At 39.7% G+C, this 12,861-nt stretch overlaps 1 protein-coding gene across 1 annotated transcript in view; it reads right to left on the bottom strand.

The window, feature by feature from the left end:
* The window catches only part of LOC116716207 (gamma-aminobutyric acid receptor subunit gamma-3-like), an 86,530-nt gene that overhangs the window by 4,872 nt on the left and 68,797 nt on the right, over window positions 1-12,861 (bottom strand). The window contains exon 9 of the mRNA XM_032557103.1: window positions 2,956-3,152. Within this exon, the coding sequence (XP_032412994.1) occupies window positions 2,956-3,152 (197 nt within the window). The remainder of the gene's footprint in view (window positions 1-2,955; window positions 3,153-12,861) is intronic.

Genomic DNA, 12,861 nt, shown 5'->3' with positions numbered 1-12,861 from the left:
TAACATTACTGTGCATGAGCAACTAATTAAAACAAGACAGGATACGATGACTGCAAAAATCATTTTTGGCAAAATTCTTTTAAACATATGACCTTGTACAGCTGCCAAACAGACGATTCTCAACTTGTCTTAATTGAGCTACGGAGAAATTGCTGGAAATAAAGTTCCTAGTGGTCCACCGTGTTTAATCAAATCCACAGTTAAAGCAACCGTCAACCAGGAAGTGTTGGAGAACTTAATGCTTTCTTCTGGTGACAAGTTTTATGGAGGTGTTGATTTTTATTTCCCAGCAGGACTCGTCACCTGCCCACACACACACACACACCCACCCACACCCCCACACCCACACACCAACCCACTTGCTTTAATACTAACGGTGTTACTGTGCTTGATTGACCAGCAATCTAGCCTGACCTGAACCCCAGAGAACCAGATGAAGATGTGTCACACTAGACTGAACATCAGAGCTCAGCTGCACAGTAAACACCTGAACTAATTCACACTATATAGTACAAAGACACACTTTCTGCATTAAATAGTTTCTCATCAGTCTTGGTAATTGTAGCTTTTGCGTTTCCAAAGCCACAAACCATAAGGATCACAATGAGTTGAAATAAACGGTTGACAAATTCCTGTGAGCAATGAATCTAGAATACAACCTTTACTCTCTGAGCTGCACTTGAACCTTTTTGTTGTTTTCTATCTTGAGAAGAGCCTGTAGTTTGTGGACAAATGAACTGAGTTTATGAAAACAAATCCTTGACACATGATTGTTGTTTCATGCAATCAATGCACCAAATAGACAAATATTCTTTTGAAAACATTCCCACCACAAACCATCAATAAAACTGATCCATTACAGAAATACAATTTCACATTCAAAGCTTTCTTTTTAGAAGCTCAAATTAAAGTAGAAACAGAAAATCAAAAGTCAAACAAATTGCTGCTTTATAAATCCTGCACTGACTGTACTTAAAAGGTTTAGAACAGGAAATATGAGGTGGGACTTGAGATGTATTTTAAAACCCTTTCCTTCTCCGGTCAGGGACGAGTGACATGCGATGGAGAATTGATTGAGTGGGCACTGAAAAGATGCCCATGAGGGGGATGAGGTGGGAGCAGCTTCCCATTGCAGGATCGGCCAAAACCCAGAAGAGGGTGGCTGAATAAAAGGCAACTTAATTGTTCGGTCCAAGCTGACAGTGGTTTTAGCCCTGAGACACATTGAGCAGAACTCCTCCACATGAGGAGGAAATAATGAATAGGGAGCGGATCTGGAGAGAGGAAGAGATGACAGCGGCGGCGGCGGCTGACTCAGTTCGAGTGCGTGTGTGCCGCCGACATTAAGGCACTCGCGGCAGGTACAGCCTTGGAGGACGCCCACGCACAGCATGAGGGGCGAAGACTGGAGAGGAAATGTTTTTTAACTGAGCACAGGTGTTCATAAAGACGTGTCAGATTCCTGGGAAGTGAGCTGGATGTACAGACAGACGCCGCATCATACGGATGGAATTGATATCTGTTTTTGAAAGAGTGATGTCTAGCAGAAGACATTATTAGCAAGGCCTCAGGAGCAGTTTTTGCAGCCTCAAAAAGGTTGTTCATAGATGATGGATGGTGATCTACAAATGGTAGATCACATGAGAAGGGAACAGATCAAACCAGACATTCACGCTTTAAAGTCTAAACTCTACTGTTTTAGGTCAGTTACCAAATTATTTGTTTGCTAAATGCCACAATAATAATGCAGAGAATACGTCAGATTTATTTTGTAATGTCTTCACAATCAAAAGTTTACATACATGCTCAGTGTTTGGTAGTATTGCCTTTGATCTGTATGACTTTGATCAAACTGTTTGGGTTTCCTTGCATCATTTGCTGGAGTTCTGGTCCATTTCTGACAGAACTGGTCGAACTCAGTTTCCACAGCAAAACATTAACTTGTCCTTAAGCCACTTTGTAGCCACTTTGGCTGTATGCTTAGGACTATGGTCAGTTTGTGTACAAGTTTTTACTTCCTGACTCTTTACATGTTGTTTTAACAACAAATGGTCAATGATTTTAATCATATAGACAAATTTTCTGCAAAGTGGCTTAAGGACAACAAAGTCAATCTTCTGGAGTATCTAAGGTTTCTGCGAACAAGGCAACCAAACTTGCACTAGTTCTATCAGGAGGAAATTCAGCAATCATTGCTTGAAGCTTGCGGGAGGAGGGAATGTATGTAAACTTCTGACATTTAGCAAAGAAAATGAATTCTAGTCCCAAATGACCTAAAACATAAAAAGTTTCTGATTCAATGTCAGACGGCAGGAGAAAATAAAGGTTGTCTTTTTATAGCATGTAAATATCTAGCTTCAACTGCATGTTGATGAAGTTTCTCCCCTTCTTTTGTTATGATGTTTAGCAGCATTTGATGCACACTATGGATGATCACACAGATGTCTTAGAGTCCTAATCGCCCCTTGAAGTTGCTATGGCAGCCACGAAAGCAATGTTTTGCGATATTTGATTAAAGTCCGTACTGTTTGTCATGTTAATTATCTTCATTAAAATTCCAGTGACTTCCCTTTCCCCCCACGCAGGCACACAATATGGTTAGGGGTTGTTATGTCTGCACTCTGTATCTCTCTGTAGTCGCTTTCTTTGTGTTTTTGATACCGTTTGTAGTAGTTTCCCTTTGGTTCCCCTGTTCTGTTGCCTTTTTCTGTCCCTTTGTAGCTGCTTAGTGTCTGTTAGTGGACATCTTGTTTCCCTTTGAGGTCTGGTGATTGACAAGGCAACAGCAGATAAGAGCATCAGTCAGACTAGTTTAGTAATGTCACTATTTGGAAACATTACAGGAATATTTAAATGGAAGGCACTGATGCATGCTTCAAAAGCTGATTTGGCTCTGCACAAAGAGTCCTGCTTGTAGCAGATATCAGAAAGTCTCATTGTACAACACTGACTTACCATTCGCTGCATCTTGGGAGGCGGTCTGCGTATACTGTAGGAGTAATAATTGAGCATTGCGTACTCAATCATGGCGGCAAAGACGAACAGGAAGCAGACGGTGACGAACAGGTCCATGGCCGTCACGTAGGACACTCTGGGTAGGGAGTTTCTGGCCACTGTGCTCAGGGTGGTCATGGTCAGCACTGTAGTGATGCCTGCAAAGAAGCAAATACACAACCTCTACTTAGCAGCTATGAGGTGAACTGTGATACTTTGTAAAAGTGTTGACCGTCTTCATATTTTGCCACGTTGGAAAAGTTAAGCGTAGGTATGTTTTGATACACTTCTTTGAATTTAAACATGAGCAAAATCTGATTCTATTAAAGTCTTAAGCAGGAACTTAAATGCTGACCTCTCTTATTTTTACAAAAGATTTTGAAACCAGAGTATTATTTCCTTTTTCGATCATGCTCTAATTTGTGATGGCCTATTGAGATAAAAACATTAAAATGTGTGTGGTTGCAATGTTGAAAAGTTCATGAGTAATTATGCCAGCTGCAAATGATGTCAGATTAAGTAACGCGTGGAAAGATGATAATCACCATTAATAATGTATATTCTGGGCAGATGTTTCCACACCTGAATTATCTTCATCAGATGGGATATCTTGTCTAAGTGCAGCAGCTGAGATCCAGAAGCATCTTCCAATTCTTTTAACATTTATTGCTGCTTTATAATCTCACACTGGGAATTATGAGATTAGGAAAACAAAAACATATACATTTTTTGGAAAAGAAAAATCACCAGCTCCACATTTACCAACATCAATTACTATGAAAAAAATATGCAAAGAAAAGTATTTTTAAATAATTTTTGAAAAGATAAACTTAATTCCTCCATTTTTTCTTGGTGAACCACTTGGATCCTGTAAGATCTTCAGATTGATTTGTGGTCGTTTTTTCTTGCAATCAACAACACGATGCTTAAATCAACAATCAAAGTCAGACAGTCAGCTGGGCAACATCACAATAGAACCAAATCCTGAAACAGCCTCCTCATTTTTCTCTGAAGAGCCTCAAAAGGTGCTGGTTCCACTTAGCGAGTTTTACTTTTTGAACTGAAATGCTAAAATTACGTTTTTTGTGAAACATTTTTTTTCAAAAGGTACCCATAGATTTTAGTGTTGAAATCTTACCACTAGATGTCACTATAACCAATACTCTTGACCTTTAAAGTTCTGATATGCAGTTGTATTTATTGCTTGTAATATTCAATAATAAAAATAATAATAAACAGTAGGTATTTCAGTAATTACAGGTCAGTGGTATGTTGTGAGTCACTGAAACATTAGTGAATTGCTAAAGAAATCCTTCTCCAGAGTATCTGCTTGAAAGGAAATCAGTTGTTTCAAAGGGATAAAAGCAGCGACAGGAACGACGTCCATATTTACTCCTGTGACACTCGTCACTTTTGGAAGCTCACAATCTTTCCCTCCCTTCATTGTCTTCCTGCCACGTCTCCACTCTCCCTCCCTCTCTCCATCTCTCCTCTTGCTCTCTTTCACCCTCATCCCTTACATGTCTTTCATGGCGGTGTGTGTGCCACTGTTTTTGCCTTTCGTTTCCATAGAGACGAGTTGCTCCTTTCTATTTCGAGCCACCTCTTCTCGTCTAGACTTGTCTTTTTTTCCCTCTCTCCTGACTAATTATGTTTAAGTAAGCAACCTGGTAAATGTACAACCTTCTTCTCAGATGCTTCATCGTCTCAGATCCAACTGCGGTTCTCCACAAAATCACTGAAACAAAACTTAGCCTCACATGTCTTCACTGTCTCCCGGCTATCTGCTTCTTTAAATCAGGGTCAGAAGTTTTTTTTGTTCACTTTAGGTTCATTCGGTAGAAACTGCCACTACATGATACCATAGCAACCGAGTGATTCCTGCCTGTGCAAGCGATATGAAACAATCTCGCATCTATAGTCAAAGCAAGAGCTGACACACGGAAGTGAGAAAAGCTGCGTTGCATATGGCTGCAAAAAGCAAGCATGCGACAGAGAGAAACAACAGTTTGATTCCAGCAACAGGAAAGAACAGGCTCTCTGTTTTTCAATCAAACGACTGTGTGTCTCCAAAGTCCACAGATCCTGCTGTCCCTGCAGTGAATGTAGGGGAATAATTCGACTGGAGGTTGTAAAATGATGCGACTAGTTTCGAATGCCAGACGCTGACCTTTGTTTAGTGTCCAGGTGTACAGCTGGGGGACCAGACCACACACTTTCTATAAATAGTGCAGAGGAGAACCAGCTAAGGACCAGGAGCCGGGTCACAACACTGCAAATGTTCTCAATTTTCTCTTGTAGGTAGAACTACATGATGTTTTACTTTAGAATAACTTGGTGTTGAGGTCAAAGCGTGGAGAACGTCTGGTTTTCAAATCTTTTAAATGCTGTTTAAGCTACAATTTAAAGCTCCATCTGCTCTCTTACTGCAATTGATTATTTTCTTTATTTTATTTGCCACTTTTGAAGTTTCCTCAAATAGATTTTTTTTGGATGTTCAGTTCAACTACCGATTGAGAAATGTTTCAATATATTTATTATATAAAAGGTATTAAAACCTGATTTTCACACCAGGCTTTGAAAATACAGGATGGAGGAAAAATTTAGACTAATTTGTAAAACTTGCTCTACAGTGGCTAAAATTTCTTAGAAATTATTTATATCCAAAAGACACTAATGTTTAATAGTTTAATGTTTAATGTTTAATTAATAGAAACTAAGTTGAAAATGTGTAACATTGCTAGTATATTTTTAATAATCTAATATTTATTGGTCAGGGTCGCCAGTGGCAACAGCATAATAAGTAGGATTAAAATCCAGAACAGTTGGTGTTATTGAAATTAATATGCATGTTATTTCAAGGGCAATTAAACCTTGATTTGCTGAAGCCAGTTAAAAATGTGAAGGTTTCCAGGACACAAACATTCAGATAACAGGATAATTGGTACAAGAACTGGAGCTAAAACATGAAGTTTCCATTGAAAATATGTTTTTAACTTTTAAAGCTGGTGAATAATCCACATTATCTCAGCTCAGAATGAATTTAGCATCTATTTATCATTATGTAGTTGAAATATTTACACAGCCTGAGTTTTGGATACAGATCACACTAATGTGAGTGTATATGTTTGGTCTGGAGTTATGATGCACTCGTATCTATACAGCAGGAAAAGCAGTGCACCAAGCATGATACACTCTGCAACAAGCTCCTTGTTTGTTTATTGTAATTATGCTGATGTTTTCATATTAATGTGCTGTGATTATATTAATGTGTGATTAAGGTTAAAATGCAACCATTGGCAACTCCAATCTGATCTGATTAAGTGTGTTTTGTACACACTTTAGCGGCTGTGGCTTCAAACCACGTCCCATTCACATAATCAGTCCGACGGCCCTGCAGGAGCGCCCTCTGACCAAAGAGCCACTTTACTGCCTGAAGCGTAATTTGTTTTCTCAGTCGTGTAATATATGATGGTCAGAGTGCTCCTCTGAACTGCTTAAACTATGGTTTTTAATTTTTTACCTCAGTCAAACTTTGTCGTCAAATATATTGTATTTTTTTTTAGAGAATCATACAGCAGTTTTAAGCATGATAAATTCTGAGGTTTTGTCAATTTATGCACTAAAATTTCAGTGTTTTCTTTAATTACAATTTTATCTTGATACACACATTTGAGGACAAGGAAAACTACACATGGTTTGGAATGGAAATAAGCTTTAAAATGTGATGTGCATTTGTAGTTAAGGTCCCTTTACACTGATGTCCCAAAATAAAATCCAGGACAACATTTTGTTTGCAGTTTGCCACATTAGATCTGAGCTCTTGGCCAAAAGAGACCAAAATTTAACTTTAGGTCTAGTCAAAGTTCAGAAATAAATCCGACTGTGGGGCAAGGCTTAAAAACTGATTTTCTAAGAAGTTATAATTTCCTACCACTTCACAGTTATGCACCCCCTTTTAGCTTTGATTTGATGTGAAAAAGTGGATGTGAATACTTCTTCCACTGAAGCTCTCGTGATGAACATTTTCAACTTTACCGCCAAGAAACTAACAGACCTTAACAAGCATTTTGTGTTAAAGGCAACTTGGGCAATCTGCTTTTTAAACCATTTGGTTTTGTCTTGAGTTTTGTTCATGGTTTCCATTGTTTGCTTTTCTACTGTTTTTGTGTCTGGAAAGTATTTTTCTGCTTGATGAAAAGTGGCCACAGTCTCTGTAATTGAGACTGCCAAAGGAAAAACAATAGAATCAGCTGCTTTAGGAGATATCCTAAAATGAGAAATGTCCATGTTGTGGTGACAAATCCTCTGCTTGTATGAATAATGACTCTTCTCTATTGGGAGCAACAGAGGAAAAAAGGCACAATGTGTGCAGAAGGTAGAGGCTGTGATGGATGGATGAGCCAACAAAATGCTGGAAACCAGGGTTTGTTTTAGCCATGCCTTATACTAACCACCACCTGTCTGACTGCAACAATACTAGCCTGCTGTGAAGAAAGGTTCCCCCTTCACAGATTTCATCTGTTTTGCTTTTGTAGTCCCACAATGAAAGCTGGAATATAAAATAGCATTTTTAATGAGAATTTTTGTTATCTCCATGTGGAAAAAGTAATTGATGAATCACAGTTTTTGGAAAGCTGACCTGAATTTCACAAAATCCACCCAGGCTGATTCACAACATCTTTCACTGGAGCTTTGTGAACAAAAAAGTAGGCTAAAAGATCTAAAAAAAAAAAAGACAACGCATCATCCCCAGATCCAAAGATGGCAGTCCTGATTATGTCTGGTGTGAAACTAAAAGTATTTTTTATGGAAAAGAACACTTCATGGACTTGATGGTGGCAATATGACAATCTGAAGTTGGGTTTCTGCTAAAGGACCTGAATGATTTTCTCTAGCAAATGACTTGAAGTTCAAGCACGCTTGGTTTATACAGCAGTACAATTATCCAAAAGCATAATAACAAGTCCATGGCTTAAAAAAGGGAATGGTCTAGTCAAAGGTGCACATTAGATCTGATTGAGACATGGTAATGGGACCAATTCTCAGAAACTAGCGGGATAAAAAGACAGTTGTTTCCACCCAGGTTGGTTGCAAACTGTTAGCTGTAGAGGAAAACACTTTATAGTCAGGTTTGTTTGGATGAAGTAATCGGAAAACTGCTTTTTGTACTGACCCATAGTTTATTTCTGAAACAAAATCTGGAAGGGGGTAAATACTTTATGTACGTCTTCAACTGCAACTATTGTATTCCTGATGCAAAGTTCCACTAAATCCAATAAATTGGATTTATAACAAGATACCTCTATGTGGACTGCCAGTACACAGTGCCCACAAAGGAAGTGTTGCCATAGGAACACTGTCATCAAGCTGCTATCCCATAATGACTTCTTAGCAATCTACCATTGCTTTCTCAGTCTCAGTTAGAAATCCCTGATAATTTCTCCAGCAAGGAAAAAGAATCAGACATTCTCACACCTTGTCAGAAACCTCCATTGTGATGGTTTAAATCCTGCTGGCGGTTCAGCCAGACTTTCAGAAGTGTCATGCTAGCAGCAGCTATTGTAGCCTCAGGCTTCTAGCCTCAAGCTGAGATGAGAGGGCCACAAAGTTCTGCTCCGCTCACTTCTTTCCAACTCCCCACAGATTCTCTTTTCCCTTCCAATCTTACAGTCTTTAGTCACAACCGATGCTTGAGGCATTTTATCAGATTTTGCACGGCTTCCTCTGGAGACGCAAAAAGGCTCGACTATTTCCTTCCACATAGAATTTGACAACACCTGTAGACAGGCTTAGTGGGAGAGATGCTTCTCAAATGCAAGTTGCTATAGAGACTATCTTTTGTCACACGATCAGTAGTAAAACTAATTTACTCACTGAGGCTTTGTGTTCTCTAATTTCTCAGCATTGCTTGGCCTGTAGTGTTAAAGGCTTGGTATTTTTAGGTCTTTAAGTCACATCATTCACTTACTTTGCTGAAGGAATCCAAGGTTTGATTTGATGATTCTCTTCCTCTCTTACGCTTTATTGCTAACACCAACCCTGCTGTTATCTCTCACATCTACACTCAACTACTTTGTTGGTTATGCTTTGATGGTGGGAACTTCTTGTTTTCAGAACCAAAGAGCTTTAAAAAGGTGTTAGAAACTTTCCATATTGACATCAAGGTATCATCCAGTTGCTTCAGATTTGCAATCTATAGATTTAAACTGGTTCCATCACACCACAAAAATCCTCAACTGGATTGCGAGTTTTCTTCACCACATCTACGTGATTAACGTTGGGTCAATCAGCAGAAGATCAACCTAAAGCATATGATTACATGAACGTATATGGTTCAGTCGACGCAGAACCAATTGTTTTTAATGGCTGCTTCAGTCTCCAGAACTAAATCCAGCAGAGAACGTAGGTTGAGCTGGAGAGAAGAGAAACCAGGACTCAGGACAATCTAGAGTAAAGGTCTCAAACTCCAAACCTTGACGCATCTAAAACAACTTTGACTCGCCTCTGAGGTCTTCTATCTGAAGAGGCCACTCAGACATCTTATTGAGCATTAGTCAAGGGAAGCAGCTTGACGCCGACTCTTGAGCGATGACGTTTTACTGCTAAAAACTATTATTTCTAATAATTAGGCTGAAAGCAGTACATGTGCTTGAATTACAGACTGGATTTTTCGACAAACGAAAGTGTTGTACTGCAGTAAAAAATGACTTTATTTTGGGGCTTTCTACTATTCTCTAGTGGAAGCTGCCTGTGAATTTGTATGCAGAATCTATGTGGTCTTATCCACCTCAGGAAACACCCTTAACCTTCAAAGGTCACGCTTTCTAAAAATTGCCCTGTTATAGATCCTTTGTTTGACTGCTTTGGGGGCATTTTTCTGCCACAGTTGGCCACAGTAATTTGGTTTCTCAGACCTCTGCATTAAAAATGTTCCCATCGATGACATCTGGTAGAGTCTGAGCAGAATCTGAGTTGGCTGTACATGGGGAGGGGGATGGAGGCTGTGGGTGTACAGTCCTTTTTAAAGGAGCCATTATTCCTCGCATGTCTGGGAGAGCTCCAGGCTTTGGTGGGGTGTGTGTGTGTAATGTAAATGTCATCACCGAGGGGTAAGGATGCTACTCTCCACAGACCGTTGCATGACTGGACATTTGTTTTGATTGCCCAGACGTGTCTGCAGACTTGTTTGGTTTCGGTGGAAATGCTCATCCATAGTCGATTCTCTGGAACACAGCCCTCTGGAAGGAAAGTGTAAAAAAGTACGACAAACTAGCAGTTTTGTTTTTTTTAAAGATTCACTTTTTGTTGAACTATTAGCACATTCTGGCAGCATAAAAATGAATCCATTTGTGCTATAAATGCTGGGATGAAGCTCTTTTTGGTGAGCAGTCATGTTGATGTTGAGCAACACAGTGATTACCCTGGATGAGCATGATGGATGTTACCTCCAGCTCCTATTAATTCCAGCGCTGCAGTCTATTTTACACTATAAAGCCCCAGATTCTTGAAACCTGCCTCCAGGTGCTTTTATGTCCCATCATCGGAGTTCAAATCTCTGCCAACATCCATATGAGGTACAGAGATTGAGGTCTAACAGGAGTCATCCACAGCTGAAACCTCTAACTTCCATGTTGTCCAAGCGCTCTGCCGCCATAAGAGTACCCGGTGAGTGGCAGCGCTGCGTTGGCTTGTTTGGGGTTGAGGTGAAGCTGTTTTCCTTCAGATTTAACCTCCCTCATTGTGACATTTCACCCTGCTGATATGTGCCAGAGGTCTGATTGTTTTTAGCTCTTTTTCTTCCTCTTACCTGTCCTGTTTCTTTTCAGCCTTGGTCTCAAGCTGACAGTGGGGGCCGGTGGACAAAAGAGAGGGGAGCTAAATGACTTTCTGTTGTGCAGCTGAAGGTGGACGTTTATCAGGACAAGGGGGTGCTTGTTTCACCGCTCTACCTGTTGAGAGGAATGTCACAAGGATTTTCCTCACCACCCACAGGCCGCTGGTTACCAGCCGATAGAACAATTAGCTGATTTGCAAAGGTGTAGACATGGTAACCAAAAATTTCCATGTATTTTATTAAGATTTTCTGTGCTCATTGAAGGTTAAAGGAAAATTATTAATAACGGTAAAGTCAGATTGATAAAACTCAGAAAGTGTACAGGTACATCTAACAAACATAAATCATGGAAAAGTTCAATATTTTTGTCACTCATTTCAGAATGTGAAACTCAAAGCTTTGTCATGTAGAGTGAAATATTTTAAGCGTTTAATCTGTGTATTCTTGATAAAGGATTACAGATGATGGAAATGCATTGCATCATTCTATTTTTCTGAGACGCTGAACTTTGGTTTTTATGTGTAACCATCAAAAATACAAGAAATAAAAGCATGAATTATTTCACTCTGTAATGAATCTAATGTGAGTTTCACTTCTGAAATGAGTGACAAAATGTGGAACTTTTTAATGATATTCAAATTTTTTTAGATATACCTTTATGTGAGCGTCAGCTTAAATCTTGCAACAAATCCCCACTTCAACTTTGACTAGGCCATCCTAACAGGATGCGCTTTGATCTAAACCCTTTGGGTTGAGTAGTAGTGGAGTGTGAAGGTGAACCTTGGCCTCAAGTCTTAGCCAACCTGTAGCAAATCTTCTTGCAGGATTGTCCTGCATATAAGGCAATCCATCTTCCCATAAACTCTGACCAGCTTTGTTGTCCCTGTTGGAAATAAAAACATCCCTAAAGCAAGATGCTGCCACTGCCTGTAAGCACAAAAAGTGGATTTAATCTGAATTTTGTATTAAAGAAAAATCCTTCCCATTACAGGACATTCCTTCATTTTCCACAAACAAACTCTGAAAAAAAGCTGTGGGATGCCGCGTCTCCTGATCTAATCTGCCCCACACTGTTTTGATGTTCAGCTGTCATCGTGTCAACCTTTATCAGAGTAAGAAGCAAGCCGAGCCGAACACAATCTCTTATTATGATCAGCTTTCATTAGCGGCACGAGAGGAGAGGCTCCTTTGGCCTGACGCATGCATGAGTAATAACACTCGCTTACTACTGAATTCAATACAACATGAGACGAACTGATTGTTTGACTGTGAAGTTTTTTTTGTCTGGTTTGATAGCGAATAGTGATGGACAGAAGTCCAATAAAGCTTTTTTATTACTGCAGAGCCATTCCAGATGACCCTCGGTGATACCGGCCGGCTGATGAAGGGCAGCAGGGACTTAGTGGAATTAAAGCACTTTAGGAGTGCAGTGCGGGGCCTCAAAGCTGGTCACAGCTGAGATGACGGTGGTGGGAGATGCTTTAGACTCAGCACTTAAACAACTTGACTGGCTAAAGTTAATAAGTTAGTCTAAACTCATTTAGCAAGTACAACTGAGGCAGTTAGCTCTCTGGGATTTAATCGCTAAGGTGTTTGGGAGGACCAAAAACTAAATGACGGGCCGTCGCTCACTTAGCGACGGCCCGTTAGCCTTCTGCCCAATGAGAAGCCTCAATGGGAAACCAACTTCAGTTTGTTTATGCCTGGCATAATGTTAGAATACAGTAACCTGTCAAAAGAGCACGCAAGCCTAGGCATGCTAGTAGCCAGCATATCCAATGCTAATGCTAGCCTACCCATGCTAATGGTCAGGAGAGGAAAATGATAAATCATTTAAAAACGCGCCATCGTCCTCCTACCACTTCTTGTTTTCTTAATCTTTCTTCATCTTTCTGTCAGTAGCAATATTTAGTTTTTAATCATGTGATGTGAAAAGTGTTTCCAGTGCAGTTTTGCAAAGTAGACTAATTTTTATACACTTGAGAAACCACCTCATCCTAGCGCAAAAACATTTATCAAAAAATGTGAGG

The sequence above is a fragment of the Xiphophorus hellerii genome, chromosome 24 (assembly GCF_003331165.1).
Source record: "Xiphophorus hellerii strain 12219 chromosome 24, Xiphophorus_hellerii-4.1, whole genome shotgun sequence".
NCBI classification, from domain to species: Eukaryota; Metazoa; Chordata; class Actinopteri; order Cyprinodontiformes; family Poeciliidae; genus Xiphophorus; species Xiphophorus hellerii.
Note: the sequence above shows the minus strand (reverse complement) of the source record. Positions and strands in the feature narration are given on the sequence as shown.